Below are 23,884 nucleotides of genomic sequence, written 5' to 3' on the forward strand. Positions count from 1 at the left end.
GAAGTATTTTATATACTAAATTATTTTGGATTTGACCCAGCACAGTATTTCTACAGATGGAAGGATTTCTGCTTGCAGCTACAGTGGGAGGAGGGAGGGGAGAAAGTTGTGCTCCATTGGTGGAAATTCTTTTGCCCACAATAATGCTGAGCCAGAGCCAAAGCTTGATTTCATGTTACATCACAAGGATTGTTTGTTAAATAGAAAATTTTGCAACTGTGCAACTTTAATGGGTCCTTAAGATATATATATTTAACAAGCCATTTCTTACATTAATTGCAAATTCAATTTTTCCTGTTTCAGATATCCCAAAGTCACAACTTGCAAGATGTTACTCTGTTATGATGCCCCATCATGCATCCTGCCTTGATGTCAGGGCTACCAGGCAATCTGGCTGGAGTGTAGACTTCCCTTATGGGACACTGGGTAAGTATAACATATGCCACAAAAATAAAAATAAAAACAATAAAATATAAAAAATTTAAAAATATCATTGTGGAGTCTTGAAGGTTAGGTTTTGTGATCCGCAGAATGACCTTTATTAGGCTGTGTAGAAAAGTAGATCTGAGCTGGAAAAGGTTATGTGATTTGAATGCAAAGGGTTTTGTGTGTGTGCAGGGCTTTTTTTCTGGGAAAAGAGGTGGTGGAACTCAGTGGTTTTCCCTCGGAGAAAATGGTCACATGGCTGGTGGCTGCGCCCCCTAAACTCCAGACAGAGGGCAGTTTCGATCTAAACTCCCCTCTGTCTGGAGATCAGGGGGCGCAGCCACCAGCCATGTGACCATTTTCAAGAGGTTCCGGAACTCCGTTCCACCGCATTCCTGCTGAAAAAAAGCCCTGTGTGTGTGTGTATGTGTTGTTGTCTGTATCACTAAACAATTATACTGGGCTCCCTTTGTTGGAGTCTTCTTGACATGACTTTAAGGTACTTGAGGTTCAACTGATACTATGCTGCATCTTTGTTCTTCTGGTTTGGAACTAGCATTAAATCAGAAGGCTAGTAGTAGGCAAAAAACCCAAGGGTAGGTGAAATATTGTGCAAGCAGAGTTCATTGGTGTCTGGCAGTCTGCAGTGAGAATCATGCAACTACTTGCTTGGGTGGGTTCTGCAGCATCTTGTGTCTAAATATTATGGACATTGTCATGAAAGTACTATAAAGGAAAGTGATAGAGCAAACAAGAGTGAATTTTGCTGTTCTGGATCAGTTGGCTTTTAAAGAAAGGCATAAAAGACAAAAGGGGTGGTGTTTGGATCCAAAGGCTAATCATAGCCAAGGAATCCTTGGATCACATGAGGGGTTGGAGCCAACCTAGTTTTTTGCTGGCCAAAAGGGAAGGTGAGGGTCCTCTTTGGCTACCCAAAAATGATTATGCTGGGGATCATGGGATCTGTATGTGCAAAAGCCATATGGGATGGAGGCTGTAATAAGGATGGGGATTGGACAAGGCTGTGGGAAAAAACTGGGAACCTTGAACCCTAAACTCTTTCAGCAAGTGGGAGGTTCTGAGCAAAAGGGAAGATTTAGATAAAACCCATTGTGTCTCTGACTTTTGAGCAACTTGGAAAGTTTAAAAAGTATTATACAAACCATTTTGACTTCTGTCTCAATGATTCTGTGGTCTAACACTGCCTTTTCCTCTCCCTCAAAAGCATACTGCCCCCTAGTGGATTGGAAGACAAAAACAGTTCTGGAAAAGCCTCCCTCCCCTCACTGAGGGGCGGGGGAGGGGAAGCTGGCTTGCACCTGCTTCACACAACTAGGAGGTGTTGGCTTGCTGTGATATCAGATCCTCCCTACCTTATGAGGGGTGGTAGCTTATTCTTGCCCTGCATGGATAACAGTGAACACAAGAAGAAGTGTAACCCCCACCCCCAAATGCTAACTAGGAATGGTAGCATCTGCATCCAGTTAGTTTGGGGAAACACGAAACAATAACAGCTAGTGTGTGCAAAACAGCTTGAGCAGTGTTGACATTATTTGGGTTTCCTCCTCATCTCCCTTCTTCCCTCTGCCCCTTCCTCTGTTTCATTGAAACAGTAGCTTTATTGAAAACGATCCTTGAGTCCACAAAGAATTCTTAGTGGTTGAAGAACAGAGACTAAATGTTCCTCATATAGACTCCCAACACAGAGAACTGAAATGGTTCTTGTGTTACATTTTCTTTAAAATATTACACTACAGAGAAGACTTTGACTACAGAATGTTGACTGCACATACATTATATAGAATGTGCTAAAATAAATGCTGTTTCTAACACACAGATCAAATGCTGTGTTGGATGTAGAATTTTTCTTGATCTTCAGTATTCTCATTTCTGAAGTATTGCCATGATTTCTGTACTTACATCCTGTAAGATTCCATGCATGCCGAGTTACTGTTTCTCAGATACTGGGCTTAACTGTCCTTTATTCCCCTTCTGTTCTAGAAATTTCTCTCAAGACAACTCTGCAGAGACAGAAAGGCTAACAAATGCAAATAAGTCCCAACTGCGTAAATGCCATCTTTCTTGGTCACATGGCTAGCATGTTTCTCTTAAATTTAGTAGCAGAATTCGTTTCTAGAAACTATCTGATTATGAAGGCTAGTTCCCAAAAGGCCACCATAGCCTGGTTATCTGAAATTTTGTAAATTCTTTCCCTCGTGTTTGTGTTTGGAAAATCCAATGGGTTTGATCCCACCTAACAATTCTGTACCTGGGAGGGAGGACTTTTTCTGCAGATCTTCTGGGGGGTGGGGCTTCACCTGTCTCCCAGGAGCAGCATTTTGGGGCATCTTGGTGTACTGTGGGTGGGTGGGGAAGTAAAGTAGACACATTCAGCTGATTTAATTCTTCTGTGAGTGGGACCTAAGCCACAGTGTACTACTTTAAGTATTGCTTAAAATCAGGGCTTTTTTTCAGCAGGAACGCGATGGAACGGAGTTCCGGAACCTCTTGAAAATGGTCACATGGCTGGTGGCTGCGCCCCCTGATCTGAGCAGCGCGGAGGGCAATCTAAACTCCCCTCTGTCTGGAGATCAGGGGGCGGGGCCACCAGCCATGTGACCATTTTCTTCTAGGGCAACCCACTGAGTTCCACCACCTCTTTTTCTAGAAAAAAAGCCCTGCTTAAAATGAATACATTTCTTTTAACTTCTAGCAGCAAGACCTGCACCCTGCCTTCTGTGACCTTGGAACCTGATTAACTAGTATTAATCTTTGTTTTGTTTTTTGATTGTGCTTGACTTCATTTTTCCCTCTCCTTGTTACACTGTGCAGCTTCTTATGTCAGCCTTAAGTCTTGATGGTTGTTTAGAATTAAGTAATACATGAGTCTTCATGAACAATCAAGAAAGTTTGAAAGCCCACGTGTTAAGCAGTGAAAGGAGCCCGTAAATTCCTTGCTGCCTCCAGTTATTCCTGTGTGTGTATCTTGTTTTTACTTTATAGTTTAGTGGCTACAAAGCTTTTAGTTTAAAGGTCAACAGGAAACTTGGCTAATACGCTCTTATAATGGTCCAAGTCATCCAGGAATCTCTGTGTGAGAGTGAGCCTACTCCATCATGTTTGGTGTAGTGGCTAAGAGTGGCAGGACTCTAATCAGGAGAGCCAAGTTTGATTCCCCACTCCTCTGCTTGAAGCCATCTGGGTGACCTTCGATCAGTCAGAGCTCTCCCAGAGCTCTCTCAGCCCTACCCACATCACAGGGTGATTGTTGTGACGATAATAATAATGCACTTTGTAAACTGCTCTGAGTGGGCATTAAGTTATCCTGAAGGGTGGTATATAAATCGAATGTTATTATCATGTGAGCCTGAAGTAGTATAGGTACAAATTTATTAACTCTGTTGTTGTTCTGTAAGAGTTATGCATAAGTCCACGCATGGGGCATGTCTTAGGAGATCCCTTGACCTGCGGTGTTGATGTGAAGGGAGATACTAGCAAAAACTTTTCTCAGTTACAGTTGGTTACAGTTGGTTACAGTCATTAAATTAGCAACAAGCTGGTTGGTTACAGTCATTAAATTAGCAACAAGCTAATCAGTGACCTGTTATGCACATTCTGATACGTTTAAAACAATTACGTATGGTCAATCTTCTTCAGAGAAGTCCACAGTATTTAAACCAATCAGCTAGTCTCCAGGCATACAGAGAGGCTACGAATTTATTGGTTGCAGGGAGTGGTGAAATTTACTTCATGGTTGGATGCTATTGTTAGTTAGCTACTAAAGTGGTTGCTATAATCACTTGGTAAATTTACAGATGACACCAGGTTACCCATTGTCTAGCTTGCCATTGTCTTTTCTTACTGGCTGTTCAGCATCTTTGAGAGAGGAGGGTCTTTCTCAACACTTGAAATCCAAGATTCTTTAACTGGAAGTACTAGGGGTTGAAACTGGGACCTTTTTCATGCAAAACATAGGGACTGCTACTCTGGCATGGCTCCTCCACATTGTATTGCAAGTAGTTTACACTATATGGGAGTTCTAGCAGCACATTCCATTCTTTATCATCCTCTCCTAATCTTTAGCAGTTGAAAGAAGTTTTGCTAAATCTGTTTTGGTGTGGAGGAAGGAGAGCCTTCCTATGGCTGTGCTAACTCAAGTTGTCATCTTATACATAGGAGCAAAGTTCTAAGGTATTAAACACAGCAAAATACTTGGAAACTGTCAGGATTCATTTTTCTGATCTCTCGCAGTAGTAATGACAGTTGCTTGGGATTTTGTCTTTCATGGAACTGAGATGAAAGCACTGCTAAATGAGAAAATACACTTTGGGAGAGGAGGTAGGTGCAAAGTGAAATATGTCTCCCCCCCCCAATCCAGAATAGCTGTTGTTCTGGCCCTTTGAAGGAAGGCAGTATGTGCAGCTCTTCAAAAAATGATTGTATTAAATTTAATGGAGGTAATTGCTTGCTACTCCCTGAAATAATACTGAATTGATTTGGAAGCTTTTAGAATACTTAGTGCTGCCCACTGGTACACGAAAGAAAAGGTCAGGGGCAGGAAGGCACTGTCTTCTCCTTTCCACCAAGTCCTCTCCAAAAATTTATTGTCTCATTTAGCAATGATACTGGCAAGGAACCAGCCTGCAACAATTTGTGTCGCAAATAAACTTTAGTTGGGCAGTTATTGGGAGCATTTGTTTTATTTCTTTGTGGCCACCTTTTAAGGTTTTGTTTATTGTTCAGCCATGCTGTCTTAATTAAACATAATTATTAAACGTAATTGGGCTTAAGCTCTTGTACTAAAGCCCATTGAAAAGTCAGCCCAATCCTATGCTTTTGCAGTATGGGAGGGGGGAGACTTAGAGTTTAAGTGATTCTTGACTTTTATCCTGGAAACCAGGGCTTTTGTTCTGGGAAAAGAGGTGGTGGAACTCAGTGGGTTGCCCTGGGAGAAAATGGTCACATGGCTGGTGGCCCCGCCCCCTGATCTTCAGACAGAGGGGAGTTTAGATTGCCCTCTGCGCCATGGCGCAGAGGGCAATCTAAACTCCCCTCTGTCTGGAGATCAGGGGGCGGGGCCACCAGCCATGTGACCATTTTCAAGAGGTTCCGGAATCCCGTTCCACTGCATTCCAGCTGAAAAAAAGCCCTGCTGGAAACAATGAGGAAGGTCAGTGCCCCTGACTTCAAGAGGATTCCTTAATGTGAAGAGCTTGCAGGACTAGGTCCAGTACAGGATGTTCATTGCAATACAATGAACATAGCATTAAAATCAGCTTTTTTCACTTCAGTATTCTGCTACATTAAAAATGAATAAGTGCTTTAATATTTTAAAGGAATATTTAATCAAGGCAATAAATCACATTTATTTTTTCCACTGATCCGTTTGGGCTCAAACTTTGACTCTATGAAAGTTGCCTTAGCCTCTTTTTTAATAAGCCATTATTTCCTAGTTTAGGTACATATAAGATCTTGTTTCAGTCAAGAGCAATCTCAGTTTATGTGATCTGATTTTACATTCATCTGAACTTGAACAACCAAAATTGATGTCAAAAGAAAGAGTCAATTAACTTTAACTGAAAATCTGAATATATATCAATATAAAAAGCTCTCTTATACTGCATTGGTCTACTAAGTTCAGAATTGTTAAGTTTGACTAGCAGCATCTGTCTTAGGAAGAAAGAGGTCTTTTGAAAAATCCTGCTTGCTGTGGTTCTTTGACGGCATATGCAGGAGACTGAACCTGAGGCCTTCTGGAATGTTCTGTCCCTAAGACCATAGCCCCTCATTTAACAGATTTCCTATGGATGTATGTCACTGTATTATACCATCAGACCGCTGGCCCATTGGTTCAGTATTGTCTGCTCTGGCTGGCAGTAATTCTCCAGCATCTTGGGGGGTGGGGGAGAGAAGCTCTCCCAAAATACGTTGCTGAAGATGCTATGAATCAAACCCAGGATATTCTACATGCAAAGTATGCACTCAGCTACTAAGCCAAGGCCCCTTCTTTAATCTGAGATTCCCCCCCCCCTTCTGGACACATTGTGACTAAAGAGGTCACAAGGTGCTTTTATTTTTCTCAGAATCTGGTGCTAGGTTGGTGGGAAAAATAGACAGTTTGTCAGCAGTAGATAGCATGAGGGAAAGAGGCTGTTTCCACCCCTGTGTGGAGATCGAGGTATAGGGCAGGGTACGTGGATTGACACAATGCTGGTGTGTAGCTGCTGTCCTGCTTGCTTTTATCCTTGGAGTTGCTTGGTTGTCTGCCTTATGCTGTGGGATTGGTAAGGAGTATTTTACCATACACTGGGTAACAGGTTCTGAATCCACCCAGTTATGGATACAAGCTGTTTCTTGTACTTAAAAAATTAGATTATTTTTCTTCATTGTTGTGAGACATTCTATTTGCTCTCCTATTTGGTATGTTATCTTCCACACTTCATTTTAATTCTTTCTGTCATATATGCTAACATCTATAACCATAAAATGTAATTTATCTACAAGATACAGTTAATATTGTGAGAGCTATTCTGAAGCAGAATGATTTTTATATAGGCAGATGAAAGATTTGGATGGTTTCTTTTCAAATTAAAGCACAGGTCATACTCAGAAACAAATTAAATATTAAACGGAGGAATTACATTGGAGCGATGCCCAGATTCTAAAACCAGACTGCCAAAGACTATAACCTGTCCTCCTCTTTCAGCAAGTTTTAATTCAAATCATACCAAGGCAATACAGCTGCAATAGTCAGCCAGTCAGGATCCATAGTCCAATTTTCTCTAGCTCCCATCTAAGAAATATACAAATCTCCATTGTTGCGTAGCAACAGGTTAATGTATGGTGCTATTTGCAGTTTAAAATGTTCTGTGCTTTGAGAAGAATTAGGCTGGTGATGGGATTGTTGTAGGGAAAACAAGGCTATTTGCTTGCATGGCCGCTGGGCTTTGTCCTGTTTGCAGCAACAGAGCATTGGAATATTACTGTTGTCTTTGCCGCTTGTTGAAGGTCATGAAGCGGAGCTTTCTGTTGAGATTATGCTACCTATACGTGTATATGATGCACCTTGTTACTTTTTTTGTGTGGAGGGGGTTCATGAGAGTCCACTTGCTTAACTTGGAAACTGCAGTGGTTGCATGAGATAAGATTTGAGCCAGAAAAGTTGGTCTTCCTGCCACTGCTCTGTCCCATAGCTTGATGGAAGCTACCAGATTTGGAATGATTCCCCCTCCCCGTAATTTATGGCAATGGTTTTGAAATAGGGCGGGATGCCACAGGAGGGTTAGGAGGACAGAATAAGTATTTCAAAAATTAGTCTTTTAAGCTTCTAGAGCTTCTGGAGAATTTCCTGAATCTCATGGTTAAAAGATGCTAATTGAGAAACTGTATCTTTTCCCAAAGACACACAAAGCAAGAGACTGGCTGCATTCCTGTACATAGTAATATATATACATATGTTCCACTGACTTTTAACGGGATGTTATGGGTAGTCAATATTCATCTGCCTTGTTTCTTTCGGGCGCATTTAAAGATAGCACATTACATGCTTTTTGTAGGTACTGTGGATACGTTAGGTGCATTCTACATTTTCATTAAGTGCAACTGAACTTGTAGGTTTTTGTAATACAGGAATGCACACGCAAATGGGTTAATCCTATAAATTATGCTAAAGATAATACAGTAAATTATTCTAACAGAAGATATGAACATCACCATTACAGAAATTCATATAATGCAGAAGGCAACATTTTATCACAAACGTTTATCATTCCAGAACATTAAAAATTATTTTTTAAAATTAAAACAAACCTCATACAAAATGCAAGTAGAAATATGATAATAATAGTGGCGGGTCTGCACATAGGCATCTATAAAAAGATATCTAATAATAAGTCCATATGCAATTGTCATCTATATGCCATAAGTTCAAATACTAATAAAATTGTAAGGTCCTCAATGCATTGTATTATGGTACATGGGCATTTGTTTCTCTAATGCTGTCATGTAAGTCTTTTAGCTACAGTAAGGGCACAAAGGATCCATTTTTGTTCACCATTGGTTAGATTCCAGGAGGCAGACAGATAGTTTAAAAGAACATAAACATCCTCAAAAATAAATAGTATTCCAATACAACATTAATATAATAATAACAACATTTGATTTATATATCACCCTTCAGGACAACTTAACACCCACTCAGAGCAGTTTACAAAGTATGTTATTATTATCCCCACAACAAAACACCCTGTGAGGTGGGTGGGGCTGAGAGAGCTCCTAGAAGCTGTGATTGACCCAAGGTCACCCAGCCGGCTTCAAGCGAAGGAGTGGGGAATCAAACTTGGGTCTCCAGATTAGAGTCCCATGCACTTAACCACTACACCAACCTGGCTTTCATGAGTAACTTCATCTCTAGAAGACTGAATAACTGGACATGTCCAAAGCATGTGCTTAAGAGATGCATCCTGTAAGCTAAAAAAACCAGCAATTAGACACTGTATTTAGTCCTTTACTACAATTGTGCCGTGGTGTCCATTATACCCTAAACATAATTTTTTGCTCAATCAGTTGTAGCTTAAGATCCGCCGAAGCAAGAAATATAGCGTTTAAGGCCATATCCCATTTTTTAAAACAAACCTGGGCTGTCTAGCTCCTTACTCCATTGAAGACAGAATGGCTCTGGGTGCCAGTACTAAAATGGAAAGTCGTTTTGTTTCTTGACAGAGATAGGCAGTGGATGAAAGCTAGCGTTTCCACATCTGTTCATTGAGCGTTTTGGAATTACATTTGGACATGGCCCACATTCTTGGTGAGCAGTTAGTTGCGTAACTAAGTCTTAATGCAATTGGAAATAATCAGGATCCTTGTCAGTTGTCTTGACAGGAAAGCCAAGACAGGAATGAGTTCAGGGAAACAAGCCTCCATAAGACTGTCTGTCCAACTCTGAATTGAGGCATATTGATAGCAATTCCCAAGGAATTGTCAATACTTTGAAACATGCTACAACTTTTCTGTAACTAAACTTGAAAAAAATATTGTCCAGGATCATCTAAAGGAGCAGGCAGAATGAACAACTAATCTACAAGGCACACCTGGGACTAGCTGTTCAGGCTCATAATGATGGTTAATGAGTATTGTTTACAATTGCTAAGGTACACATTCTGTGTACTTCAATAACTCCAGATTTTCCCTGTAGGCTGGTTGGTTTTATAACTATTGAATAATACATTCCTGCACATGCCTGTGTGCATACCAATCAAATGCCTTGGTCTAAACGAGAATGGAGAGACTTGTTGCAATTTTTTTTTTAATAGGAAGATCTTGTGCAAAACCCCTGCATTGACAGAATGTAAAATTGTGTTGGCTTTTTACCTTGCCCTATTTTAACATCTTGGAACGTTGTCTGAAATAGGAAGGGTTTCTAGTTTGGAATCTCCAGTTGCTGGCTCAGAGATAGCTACAGTTATACATAGTGCGAGTCAGATGTTGTCAGTCAGAAGTCTGGATTGGGGTGGGATATAAGGGACTAAGTTCAGCCTCCCCAATTTAAATGATTGGTGCTTTTACTGACTTTTCCGACTTTTCCGCACAGGTTTTTTTCTCTTGGTTCTGGCCCCATACTGCTTCAATTTATCCCCTGATTTCTATACATTTTTTTGCCTAGTTTCCTTTTTTCATTTTTCTCTAGTTTTTTTCTAGATCTTTCGAGATCACTTTTACCCTGATCTTTTTTCTGAAAGCTGATTTTGAGTTGATTTTTTCCCTCATGTGTAATGTTTGTTTCAGTTTTGTTTGTCCTGCCTGCTCCCACCCACTTCCAATCCACTTTTCAATGACTGAACATTTATCATCGTCAAAGCATTCTGCCCCCACCTTCCCTTTGCTCCTTTTGGTTTTGTTTTTAACCTTTTTTCTACCATCAATGCTATATCGATATATTGACCTATCGTTGCAATAGTAGATACAGCAGGCTCTCTGAATTTTCAGCTTTCATTTTTTTAAAAAGTAGGTCTATAGCCCCTTCCATATGCTTTTTTCCTTATATAAGGGAAGTGGCTAGAAACTAGACATGGGCACGAACCCAAAAAAATTAATGAACCTATGGTTCATGGTTCAGTGCCGCCGCCGAACCCAAAGAAACGAACCGTAATGAACATTCCCGTTACCAAACCGGTTCGCGGTTCATGGTTCATGGTTCATGGGCATTGGAACGGCCCCCGTTGCACTTAGAGAGCCCATATTCACTGGGAGTGTTTAGTAGGCTCTCCTCCAGCCAGCACCCAAGTTTGGTCAAGATTGTAATAGGGATCTTGGAGTTATACCCTCTCCAATCCGAGGCCCCCAGGAAACTCCCACTCGATACAATTAGAGCCACCAGTTGATGTTGGCCCAGTGTACAAGGGGTTGACCGTCAGAACTGCCTATCAGGGTTTGCAGGGATGAGATTGGAGTGCCCAGGGCTACAGAACACCCCTCTCCCCCCGGGTGTCTTCTCCCATGTAGCCAATTGTAACCGATTTGCAGCTCCATGGTTAGAAGGAAGACCTGCCAATCAAGGTAAGCTGGGCTTCAATTCAGGTTTCCAGGGCGACAGAAGGAGTGCAGACAGAGTTCAGGCATTCCCCCAGCTCCGTTTCCAAGGGAATTGATTGATGGTGCCTGACTGTCTGGCTTCACGAACCGCGGGCGAACGCAATGAACCGGGCTTCCAATGAACGCTGGTTCGTTGGCCATGGACCCTCACGAACCACCGGATTGTGAACAGACGATCAGGCGGTTTGTGGGTTTTTTTGGTTCGTAATGCAGTTCGTGCCCACGTCTACTACAGACTTACCTTTAAAAAAAATGAAAGATAGGAGTTCAGTGAACCTGCTGCACCTATTATTGCAATGGTAGGTTGATATATTGATAAGAAATTGATGATTTTTAAAAAAATGGTGAAAGCTCAGGAGAGGAGGTGTGGCCACTTGTGGTGCTGGAAAAAGCAGCTCTGCTTGAAAAGCCCATAGCTGCTGCTGTGGGCTCTGTCCTAACAGAAGTTGGTTTGCCCCACAAGTGCAAGCCTCCCCCTCTTGCCTCTGGGTTAGTCCAGGCAGAGGTCTCTAGTTTGGATTGTGAGGGGACACTTAGTTATGGCTGCTCTTTTAGGCTTCCCCATACAAAGACTGGCAATGTGTTCATTTTCTATCTTTAAAAAAATTCAGCCATTATATTGTTAGAGCAATGTAAGTGTACACAAAAAATAAAAGGTGAAGTGCTGTGACATTACCATTGATGCCACTAATGAGACAGCTCCCTCTCTTGAAAATCCTGATTATTTGAGGTATGTAAAGAAGAAAGTAAACGATCTCCTCCACAACTATAAAAATGCAAAGAGCGGGCAGACACACAGAAGAACTGTACCCGAACTGATTCTAGTGCTTGTGGATCAACTACTAAGAAAATCAGAAATAAGCTGAGTTTGTAGAAAATCCCGAGACTGTGCATATGCATTTCCAGGAGCTGGACTGAGGGTGGTACGGTATGCCCAGCTTCTGTCTGCATGCACGCTGCTTGGGATATGCAGGGACCTGCTTCCATGTGTATACCTTCTAGATGGATTCAGTTGACTGTCTTGAAGAAAAGCAACTTCCATGTCATACATCTTATGGGAATTAATAAGTGCCTATCATCTAAATGGCTGTGAAGTTCCTATGGGGTGTGAAACACAAACAAGTAGGAATGTGCTGTGGGAAACAACTTACTTTTCTCTGCAGTATATATATGTAATATATACGGAGCTTAAAGGGGAATGAGGCTTTTGAATGTTGTGGGTGATGCGATGGATCCACCTAGGATTGCCAGGCCCCTAGAGCCCAACCCAGGGATTGTGGGGGTGGGCACGGGGGGACCCAAGGGAGAACTTACTTCTGAAGCTTTTCCTTGTCTTGCCAGGAATGATGCCATTCCCGGTGCGACAAGAAAGAGCTCCAGAACTTGCTCCCACAACCTCCAGAGTTCCCAGGCCCATTCCCTGCACTCCCACCTCCACTGGCCAGGTGAATAGTAGCTAGGGTTGTCAGGTCCCCTTACCCTCCTGGTGGGAGGTGGGAGACCCAGCACTTACCTGTGGTGCAGTCCTCATGTGTGTGTGCTCCCAGGTAGCTCAATAACATCACTTCTGGGAAGTGATGTCATTGAGCAGGGTCTCGTACTGCCCCTGGGAGTGCTCTCGTGCTCTGCAGTGGGACTATTTGGGCCCATTTGGGGCTGAATCGGGCCCATTTGGGGCCTAAATTGGCCCACTATGAAACACAGGAGCTCTCCAGGGCCCTCCCAGCAGCGTTCCTGCGCTCTGCAGTGGGCCTAATCAGGCCCTTTTGGGGCCCAAATTGGCCCATTGCAAAGCCCAGGAGCGCTCCAGGGCCCTCCCCAGCCTTTTCTCACTGCCGGCCAGGTGAGCGGAGGCAGGGGGCAGAGGGTGGGAGTGGGCGATTCCTTGCCCTCAGCTGGGGAATGATAACCCTAGTGGTGGTGGAGGGCAGAGGATTCCCACTCCAACTGGGGCATGGTAACCCTAGATCCACCTGGTTGTTCACCTGCAATGTCTGATGAGGACCTTACCATAATCCCTTTGCCTCAACACAAGTAATAACTGAATCCCGTTTTCCTCCTTGAAAATGCTATTTGCATTTTTAAAATGAACAAAGTCTAGTCTTCATGCATTCTCATGCCCCTCCCTCCTCATTCTTAGTTATCTAACTTTGGCAGTAGGTCTATTGTATCACTTTAACGTCTAGCGTCCAAAAGCCACATTCCTATGACTGCAGAACATACAGAATCCATACTTTGGTAAAAGGAATTCTGAATTCATAACTGCTTGACTGGATGATAAATTGGATTTTTAATCTTCCAACCAGGACTTTTCTTTTTATCAATTGTGAACTGTTACAGTAGTGTAGAACTCTGTGATGTGTTTTCAAAACCTTATAAAATATACCCCCCCTTTTATTGCAAAAGTTGTCTGCAATGCATTTTGTTTAAGTTCGTCTTTTTTAATAGATCAAGAAGGAAATGCATTTGTAACACTTAAAAACAGTTAAAAATAGGAATGTGGCTTGTTATCAGGCTTCCCAGTAGAACTGAACTAGATCAGTCCAGCGCTGGAATTTTTTTAGTGCAATAAAAGCATATTTTCTCCAACCATTCTGCAAAGCATTTTAGCATATTGTTTGCTTGCTATAAATACAAAAGTGTTCCTAGCTATATAGAAGAACCTTTTTGAGTTTTTTTAAAAACATTCTTGATTAGGCTAGTTGACATAAAACAGATTTCAAATGTAGATTTTTTTAAAATGGCAAAGCTATTGAAATTCATCTTTTAAGCTGGGAAATCCATTTCTTTCTGAGACTGAAGGCCAGGCTTGCAATTCTATGCCCAGTTGTTTAATTTTTGCAATTAATGGGGGTTTTCCCCACCCTTCGCACCATGCTGCCTCCCCTTAAGTAATAGCTAAAACCTGGGGAACGGGTACTACTGTGAGAATGCTCCTGCTGAGTTACATTGTTTGCAGTTGTTCATGAGAAAATATCAAAAGTTATAGGTTCAGATGTAATGTGTCCTTTGCTGACCCGTGGTCAGGAGAGTGGGCTATGGAATTGCTTGTGTCCTCCTCTCTTGTATATGAGTTCCGTCTGCTCTTCCCATGCTGCTCTTAACTATGGTTGGTTGTGCATTCTTCACATATAGTAAACATGGTTGATACTAATCAGAGGGCATTCCAGTTGGCTTCCCTGTTGCCCGCTGCTGGCGGGCAATCTCCCAGGGGTTTGACCTGTTTCTGAAGTGATGCTGTCACTCTGGCCACGGGCATGCTCTTATGCTTTGCTGGGACCAATTTTGGCCACAAACAAACCCGCAGGAGAATGCCTGTAGCTGGCATGATGATGTCACTTCCCAAAAGTGACATCATCATGCCTCTTTGGGAGCCTGCCTGCGCAAACCGTGCACACAAGGAGATCCCAACAAATAAGTCCTGGGTCCCCCCCCTCCCACCAGGAGGGGATAGGGACCTGGGAGCCCTGCTGTCCAGAGATGTACATCTAAAAAATCTGAAGGATATAATGATTTGGGTACTGGTCAGGATTGAGTCTAGTCTACCTTTATGAGCACACATCCTCACCTCCCAGGGTGAGGTGGAACGTGTGCAGGAAGTTGTGCTGGTCTTAGCTGAGAAAGGAAACCACAGAAGAAATTTTGCAGCAAATTTGGAATCTGCATTAGGGTATGTGGCCTCTTCCACATGCTCAGCTATACAGCAGGTTTTATGCGTATTAAGCTACCCCTCTCCCAGATCAGATCCACTTATTTGTCAGTTCTGGTCACTATAAAGCTCCAGTTCTTTAATTCTGCACTTGAGGGAGTCAGACTAAAGTGTTGCCTGGTTTTTATTTCTGCACTAGAAAAATACCCTGTTTCTGCTGTGGGCTTTCTGGGGAAATATTGTCGAAGGCTTTCATGGCTGGAGAACGATGGTTGTTGTGGATTTTCCGGGCGGTATTGCCGTGATCTTGGCATTGTAGTTCCTGACGTTTCGCCAGCAGCTGTGACTGGCATCTTCAGAGGTGTAGCACCGAAAGACAGGGATCTCTCAGTGTCAAACTGAGTTTGCCTGAGGTGCTACACCTCTGAAGATGCCAGTCACAGCTGCTGGCGAAACGTCAGGAACTACAATGCCAAGATCACGGCAATACAGCCCGGAAAATCCACAACAACCATATTTCTGGGGAAAGATGACACATCAGAGGTTTCATCAGTGTGGGGTGTTTTTAGTTGTTTTTTGGAGCATGTGTTGCAACATTGTAGTGTTTGGATGTTAGAGGGGGTTGTATGCGTGGCTGCGATGTTCTAGAGGGAAATTTTAAAATATTAAGTAGGATTTAGGGTTCTCTGCCGGGTTTTTATGTGAGGTAAACACAGAAAAACACCATGTACACAAAAATAATACTAAACCATAAATGTATTGGAATGAATTATATATGCAATATAGGATGAATACTATTGTACTATGGTTTTTATGTGAGCCATTGCAGCGTTTTTTTCCTCCAGTGTTGCAACTAGACATGGGCACGAACCCCAAAAATTTAATGAACCAGATGTTCTTGGTTTGGTGCCGCCGACAAACCTGAACTAACGAACCAAAACAAACATTTCCCGCTGATGAACCGGTTCGAAGTTCGTGGTTCGTGGGTGTCAGAACGGCCCCCATTGGACTTAGAAAGCCCATATTCCCAGGGAGTGTTTAGCAGGCTCTCCTCCAGCCAGCACCCACGTTTGGTCAAGATTGCAATAGGGATCTTGGAGTTATACCCTCTCCAATCCGAGGCCCCCAGGAAACTCCCATTTGATACAGTTAGAGCCACCAGTTGACGTTGGCCCAGTGTACAAGGGGTTGACCGTCAAAACTGCCTATCAGGGTTTGCAGGGATGAGATTGGAGTGCCCATGGCTACAGAACACCCCCCTTCCCCCTCCCTCCCCCTGGGTGTCTTCTCTCATGTAACCAATTGTAACTAGTTTGCAGCGCCATGGTTAGAAGGAAGACCTACCGATCAAGGTAAGCTGGGCTTCGATTCGGGTTTCCAGGGCAACAGAAGGAGTGCAGACAGAGTTCAGGCATTCCCCCAGCTCCGTTTCCAAGGGAATTGATTGATGGTGCCTGACTGTCCCAGGCTTCCAACGAACGCTGGTTCGTTGGCCATGGATCTTCACGAACCGCTGGTTTGCAAACAGACGATCAGGCGGTTCATGGGGTTTTTTTGGTTCGTAATGCGGTTCATGCCCATGTCTAGTTGCAACCCTTAAATTTTTTTTCGTTACAACAATACTGTTGCAGTGTTGTTGATGTTTTAAATTAAAAAAACCAAGAAAACCAATGTGTCATCCTGATACCTTCTTTTGTTGTAAGAAGATGATTTACTGCTAAGGTGAACTGCTGATGACATTTTTAAAAAGATGGATTATAACTGAGAGTGGTGGGGGAAGGAAGGTGAGGAAAGGGTGTAGTTACATATTGCTGTTGAACCAATCAGGATGCAGGAGGATAAAGGGAAAGGTGAAAGGCAGGGCCAGGGTTTACACTGAAGAAAACATTCTGCACTACAAAAAAGCTGTCTTTACTTCGATGTAAAAAAAAAATAGGGGTATGTGCACAGAGAGAAAAGCTGCAGAAAACCCAGCAAAAGACCATTTCTGCATCAGATGTAGCCTTTGATCATGCAGAATGCAAAACAATCTGGGATGCAGTTTGGAGACTGAACTGAGATATTTTGACCATGTGTGCAGAACTCGGAGGAGACATGGAAGCAGGATGGGGCCAGGACTGGAAAAAAAGCCCCGTGCGGAAGTGTCGTGCCTTAGACAGTGCTTTGTTAGTAAGACTTTTGATAAGTTTCCACATGATATTCTTGTTAACAAGTTGGTAAAATGTGGTTTGGATACTACTGTTCTTAGGTGGATTTGTAACTTGTTGGCCGATGGTACCCAAAGAGTGCATGTAAATGGTTCTTTATCCTTTTGGAGAGGAGTGATAGGTGGAGTGCCTCAGAGCTCTGTCCTGGGTCCTGTTCAACAGTTTTATAAATGCCTTGGTTGAATGAATAGAGGAGATTCTTTTTAAATGTGCAGATGATACTATATTGGGAGGGGTAGCAAATACAGTAGAAGACAGAATCAAGATTCAGGGTGATCTTGGCAGGCTGGAAAACTGGGCTAAAACTAACAAAATGAATTTCAAGAGAGATAAATGTTTAGTTCTGCAGTTAGGTAGGAAAATCAAAAGCATAGTTATAGGATGCAAGAGGCTTGTTTTGGCAGTAGTATACGTGAAAAGGATCTAGAGGCGCTAGTAAATCATGCACTGACCGTGAGTCAGCAATTTGTTGCAGTAGCTAAAAAGGTAAATGTGATTTTAGGCAGTATCTACAGAAGTATAGTTTCCAGATCACACAAAAGGTATAGTGTCACTTTACTGTGCTCTGGTTAGACTTCTCTTGGAGTACTGTGTTTAGTTTTGGGCACCACAGTTTAAGGAGAATTTTGACAAGTATGGGACATGGCAACAAAGATGGTGAGGGATCAAGACCGAGTCCTATGAGGAAACGTTGAAGGAGCTGGGTATCTGTAGCCTGGAAAGGAGATCACTGAGAGGAGATATGATAGCCATCTTCAAGTATTCAAAGGACTGTCACGTATAGAGGATGGAGCAGAGTTGTTTTCTGTTGTCAGTGGGTTACAAATGGTATCAAAAGAGTTTTGGGCTAAATGTTAGAAAGAACTTCCTGACAAACTGGTTCCTCACTGGAACAGGCTTCGTTGGAAGGTGGTGGGCTTTTCTTCCTTAGAGGTTTTTAAGAAGAGGCTAGATGGCCATCTGACAGCAATGCTGATTTTGTGACTCACTATGAATATAGGCAGCTCATGAGAGGGAGTGCAGGAGTGGATAAGCTGAGGCTAGGCTCTCATGGCCCTTTCTTATGTTCTCAGGGTAATACCAGTCACAACTTTGGGGCCAGGAAAGTATTTTCCTCCAGACCAGATTGGCCAGGGATCCTAGAGGATTTTTGCCTTCCTTTGGACATAGAATGGGGGTTACTGGGGGTGTGGAGGGGGAGGCAGGTGTGAAATTTGTGCAGGGAGTTAGATTAGATGCCCCTTGATATCCCTTCCAGCTCTATGTTTTTTTGTTTGCATTGTCTATTCCAATTCTGTAATTTTAGTCCTACTGCATTGTTTATTGGAGGTCTACGCTGCTTTAATTGATTTGAGATGCTCTTTTAAAAATATTTAAGATGTTTTATTGGTTTTAAAGATATTGTATTTTATATTCTATGAATTGGAATCCGCCCTGAGCCTGCTGGTGCAGGGAGGGCGGAATACAAATTGAATAAAACAAACAAACAAACAAAATGTTTATGTTTCATAATTTGACTTGAGTCTTAGTGAGAAAGACAGACTATAAGTGAAGTAACAAAAACAAATATAAATAATGACGTCAAGAACTGTCGATAATTCTAATGCAATCTTTCTATATAGTTTCCCCTCTTCTTTCTTTCTTCTCTGAATGTACTTTTAATTGAATGATTGGTGAATACATTCTGTGAGAACAGTGTTCTCTCTTCCAACAATATGCCTCTTGACTCGTCCATTTTTGTCTAGCTCTCATCTCTTCCCTATTGTCCCCTTGTCATTCTTCTTCACTCTAGCATGAAAATCTATTTTTAGGCATAGATTACTGATTTTTCCAATTTATCTTCACAATAACCCTGTGAGGTAGGTTATACAGAGAGAATGTGAAAGTTCAAGGCCACCTAGGAGCATCATAGCAAGCTGAGAATTTACAACTGGGTTATGTTAGTCCCAGTCAGAACTTACCACATTGCCTCTTTCTAAATGACAAGTAAGTTTCAAAACATCCCTCACCCCCTATTACTATGATTATTGCTTAAATTATAGAAATATTAACAATGTCTAGTTTCAAAAATTGTGTGATGATAACAGCCTAAATCCCAAACAGGAATATTATGAGGCCTTCAGGTAATGAAGATATTGCCTCTCTATCCTGTTGTGGCATACTGACACCTAAAGGAGACCTGAGGTATTGGCAGAGTAAGGTCACTTCTAAGAGTTACAGTGCAGAAATTAATTCTGTAGAGGCTATATTAAGATGAGAGGTTAACATAACCAGCTGATAAGAATTGTCTTTTTTGGCGTATAGAACCAGGTCAGAATTCAAACCAGGTTTCTGTGAAAGGATTGAAATAAAGTGAATGCAAATAAGGATTTTAGTGGCAAGCCATGTCTTGATGATATACCTCTGCAATAGGTAATACAAAAACCTAGTATGAAAACAGCTTACGGCTGTAAAATCTGTTCTAGAAGTACAATATTTCTTCAGAGAAAAAAACCCAGAAGCATTCTATTGCATAAAGGAATAATATATTTCTTTTTGAATTTTATGACCGTCCTCAGAAGGACAGCAGGTGTAGCATTAATAGCAAGCTCCTAAGCTAGTTAAGGTCCCATATAAGATGCTGCTTGAGGTGATCGGTGGGTCCACAGGGCTTGCACAACTGCCAGTTGTGGTTAACGAAGCTTCAGTTGAGAGAGAATATCTGAAGAAGGTTAACAGCTCTACGTTGTACACAAGAAGCCCTATGCAGGTGACTGGTCTGCGTGCTGACTTACCTTGTGGAGAGGGATTGTGGGTATGCAGGCACCAGCCCCACTCTGGCCTCTTTGAGATCATCAAGTTGTCTGCACTTTGCAAGTACATGGATAAAGAGCCTGTGTACATTCCCCTTGCCTGTGAACCTGAGCACTTCTTCCATGCAGTCACGTAGCGTAGACCACTCGGCAATTGTATGGAGGTAGGGCCAGGCCAGCACACTTATGCCTGTGATCCCTCCCCATGTGGTGAGTCAATGCACAGGTGGGTCCATCTATACAGGGCTAATGGTCACTGAGACTAGTGTGCTGGCTGTGAAGGGATAAAGGGCAGCGCTATCTGAAGCAGTAGAGCTCTTTATGAAAAAAGAAAAAGAAAAACTCACAGGTCTCTCTTTGACTGTGGAGGTTGCTTCCCTCCCCCAAGTTTAGGGCAGCAATATCTCAGTATGTTTGCATGGCACTTAGCTGCACTGTTATTTTGGGGCTCCAGTGCCCGGCCAGCTACAGAAAGCTGCTTTGAGCAACAGTGAGTGCTGGTGCTGGAAACAGGACACGGGTTACATTCCCTGTGGTATTCCACCCTTGGCTGAACGCACAGAGAACCAACATGGACTCAAATCCCATTTGTGTGTGTTTGTGCACACAGGCACTGCAAAAATTGATGATATTGAGGATGTTTATTCCTCTTCTTCTGCACACTCGCAGTTCCTTATAATAAATAATGCATCGTAATGCAAATATTTTTGCTCTGGGATCTCCTCAGATACTTCTGCAGATTCTCGGTGTATCTTTTTTGTGTGTTTCCTCAGTGACTTTGCTTCCAGCTTCCTCTGCTGTGGTCAGAGCACCTTCAGGGAGGTTCCTGCCCAAAGAGCTGTTGGTTTTGGTAGAAGTTCTGCTGACTGGCTGGAGCAGTGGCTTGAGTCTGAGCAGCCAATGAAGCTCTGGTGGAGCCAGTCTGATGTCCTCTCTTCAGCCTTTGAGCCCTGGCAGTTGAAAAGCTCTGCAGGCTAGAACAAAGAGGCAGCAGAAACCGTCTTTTCTTCTAAACATTGGATCCTAAAGTTTCAAGTGCTATTCTGTTAGCTACTTGGGCAGAGTTGGAGTAAGTCTTCAAACTCTGGCAGCTGAGCAAGGCCTGGCTGGTCCTCTTTCTTCCAGTTGCTGGCCCTGGCCACAATATTTGGGAGCTGGGATGTTTTTTAAAGCCAACCAGAAGAGAACTAATAACAAGAGCCAGTGTGGTTAGTGTTGGGCTAGGATCTGGGAGACTGCCATGGAAGCTTGTTGGGTGACCTTGGGCCAGTCAGGGCCTAACCTACCTCACAATGTTGTTCTGAGGATAAAATGAAGGAAAGGAGAAGAATAGAAGTCTCTTTAGGTCCCTGTTGGGGAGAGAGGTGGAGTATAAATGATGTAAATAAATAATGAGTGAATTGTTTGGGGGGGGGGCTGCTCATTCATTCACTCGTGCCATTAGTTTTTTGAGCAACGGGACTGATGTGTGGGGCAGTGCTAAGAAGTTTTTACCAACATATGCATGTTCCGGAGGGTAGCCGATGGCGCTCAACAGCTAAGCCAGAACAACTGCAAAATTCCAAGTCACGTAGGCTTTGGAGCCATGTCACACTGGCAGACTCGCCTATGCAAAAATTTAGGTCCAGATTGCAAATAAAATCTGATCACTGCCAATGTTAGGTTGGAAAACTGTTAAATTAGGGGGAAGCTAACAAGTAATGGATTATTCAAGTGTTTGCGCATGGTAGTAGGCTTGTTATATACTCTCACAAAATGAAGAGGCCTGGTTTTCGTTTGTTTTCTGAGTTAATCAACAAGTTTGGAGAAGACAGTGCTAGCAGATTGTATGTGTTGGGTTAACATTTAAACAAGAATGCCCTGGATGATAAAGTGAGATACATGCCAGAAAGAGAGGCCAAAAGGGAGGACCCAGTTGCTGGCAACATCCTTTAGAATGTGTGCTGTACTCCTGCAGTGCTGGCTGAACATGAAAGATGGTATACGCACTTGTTTACAGCTGCAGTATCCCTGGCTGCAGTATCCCTGGCTGTTGTGTTAGTCAATATTTGGTCCTTCTGTACATAACTTCCTGAAGGTCAGTCAATTTAAAGGATAGAATTTTCAGTCCTTGTTCATCTTTTCTAGTATTGTGATGGCATGTCCAGGGATGATGATGCAACTTTTAATGCACTGTCTTCTACCCCAAGGTTGAAGCAGCACACAGGATTTTCCCTCACACTATAGATGCTGATTTTCTGCACTTGGCACCCCTGCTCTATCAAGCTAATTATGACATGTATTATAGCTAGCTTCCTGACACTCTGATTTGCAATAACACTTCTTGGGTTATAAAGACTCCAACTTTTTCTACTTCTTGTATCTGATGAAGGGAGTCTTGACTCTTGAAAGCTCATACCCTGGAAATCTAGTTGGTCTTTAAGGTGCTACTGGACTTGCTGTTCTACTGCAAACCAGCACAGCTATTCATCTGAAACTGTCTTTAATCTTCATAACCCTATCTCTATATTGTTCGTGTTACATCTTGCCTTAGACAGTGTTCTGTTTGTATCGTATCCTGACTCTTTAATCCTAGTCCTATTACATTATTTATTGGACATCTTACGCTGTTTGACTAGTTTTTATGGTATGTAATCTACTTTGAGGTTCCATGAGAAAGGCAAATGATAAATGAAGTAAATAACTAAATGTGAATTTCTCAGTCTTTACATGATTCTCCAGTCTTCCACTTGAAGCCAGCTCGGTGACCTTGGGTCAGTCACAGCTCTTCAGAGCTCTCTCAGCCCCACCCACCAAACAGGGGCCGTTTTCACATGGCTAAAACCTCTGTAAAATTGTGCAAAACTCACGGCATGATGACACCTTCATAGCGCAATTGCCGGTTTAATGGTGCGATTTCTGATGTCATCTCACCATTAAATGGGAAATCGTGCTATGAAGACGCTGTTGTGCCACAAGTTTTGCACGATTTTCCGAAGGCATTAATAGGCGTGTGAAAACAGCCAGGGTGTTTTGTTGTGGGAATAATAAAGACATACTTTGTAAACTACTCTTATTGGGTGTTAAGTTGTCCTGAAGGGCAGTATATAAATCGAATGTTGTTGTTGTTATCATCATCATCCCATTGCAGAATGGGACCCTTAGGAATTAGTGGTTGAATTCAAGGTTACATCAATGGATCAACTTAGTGGAAGTGGTTTTCATCAGGTTCTTCCTCCACCAGCATCCTCCCACAGACAGCAACTCCATCTATCCACCCACCCACCCACCCACCCACCTGGGTCAAATGTTACATTTTTATATAGGCAAAATTTTTAATGAGGTCAACATGTAACGCTTCCGCATGTTAATGTGTGTAGAGACTGTGGCCTATTCAGTACTGCTGAGTCAAGACTATGCAAAATTGCATTTGAAACCGTTTGAAACTGGAATCTTTAACAGTTGAAGTCATGTAAAGTGGTGAGTTTTCATGATGATCATTTACAAAATTCTCACCATGAGGTGAAAACTTCCTGTAATTTGTTTCATTTTTTTAAAAAAATAAATATGCTTCCATGCCATTCAGGGAACTTAAATCTCTTGGAAAAATTTAACATTCTTTTTCTTTAAAATCAGTACTAGTGAAAATAGGTTTAATTCCTAAACACTATTATTTTTGCTACTGTAAACTTGAGATGCAAAAAACCAAACTTTTCTGAATTTGTTTGTATTTACTGCATAGAAATATCAAAAGAAAATCATCTTTACTATCGGCTTGCAAAGTGCAGACATGATAATGGAGCCACCTGTGAAGCATTAAATTGGGTACTTATCGTATATTTATTACAATGTTATCTCTTTTCGTCATGAGAATGCAACATAATCCTTTTCCACTCTCTTAGAAAGATGTTTCATTTTCATTTTTAGACTCTAGCTCTGCTTTTTCAGGATCCACCGCGAAGTCTCTGCACACTCTCTCCCCCCCTCTCCTCAAAAATGAGTATGTGAGAGTCAGAGGTAGAGAGACTGTGACGGCATTCCCACTCCCGCTCCCATATGCCTTCATTGTCCCAGAAAATGTAATCTGAAAAGAGCTTCTGCAGGTGTGTGTTGGATGTTAACTTTGTATACCTGTTCAATTCTCTTCTGTCCTCCTGCCAGATGATTTGAATACTATGATCGGGACTAATATTTTTGAGCTTAATTAGTTCCTGTAGAGTAAAATAGCATCTTCTTAATGT

At 42.3% G+C, this 23,884-nt stretch overlaps 1 protein-coding gene across 10 annotated transcripts in view; it reads left to right on the plus strand.

Moving 5' to 3' along the window:
- Positions 1-313: 313 nt before the first annotated feature.
- KIAA1217 (KIAA1217 ortholog) overlaps positions 314-23,884 on the plus strand; it is a 476,642-nt gene continuing 453,071 nt past the window's right edge. For 9 of the 10 annotated variants that reach the window (XR_008597801.1, XR_008597800.1, XM_054990766.1 and 6 more), the window contains exon 1: positions 314-426. Coding sequence is in view for 7 of the 10 variants with exons in the window: in XM_054990766.1 (XP_054846741.1) it covers positions 342-426 (85 nt within the window). In the remaining 3 variants the exon portion in view is untranslated. Of the gene's footprint in view, positions 427-6,631; positions 6,711-23,884 lie in introns of those variants that run through there. The other variant, XM_054990773.1, reaches the window with a different exon arrangement.

This window comes from Eublepharis macularius, chromosome 11 (genome assembly GCF_028583425.1).
Source record: "Eublepharis macularius isolate TG4126 chromosome 11, MPM_Emac_v1.0, whole genome shotgun sequence".
Classification (NCBI taxonomy): Eukaryota; Metazoa; Chordata; class Lepidosauria; order Squamata; family Eublepharidae; genus Eublepharis; species Eublepharis macularius.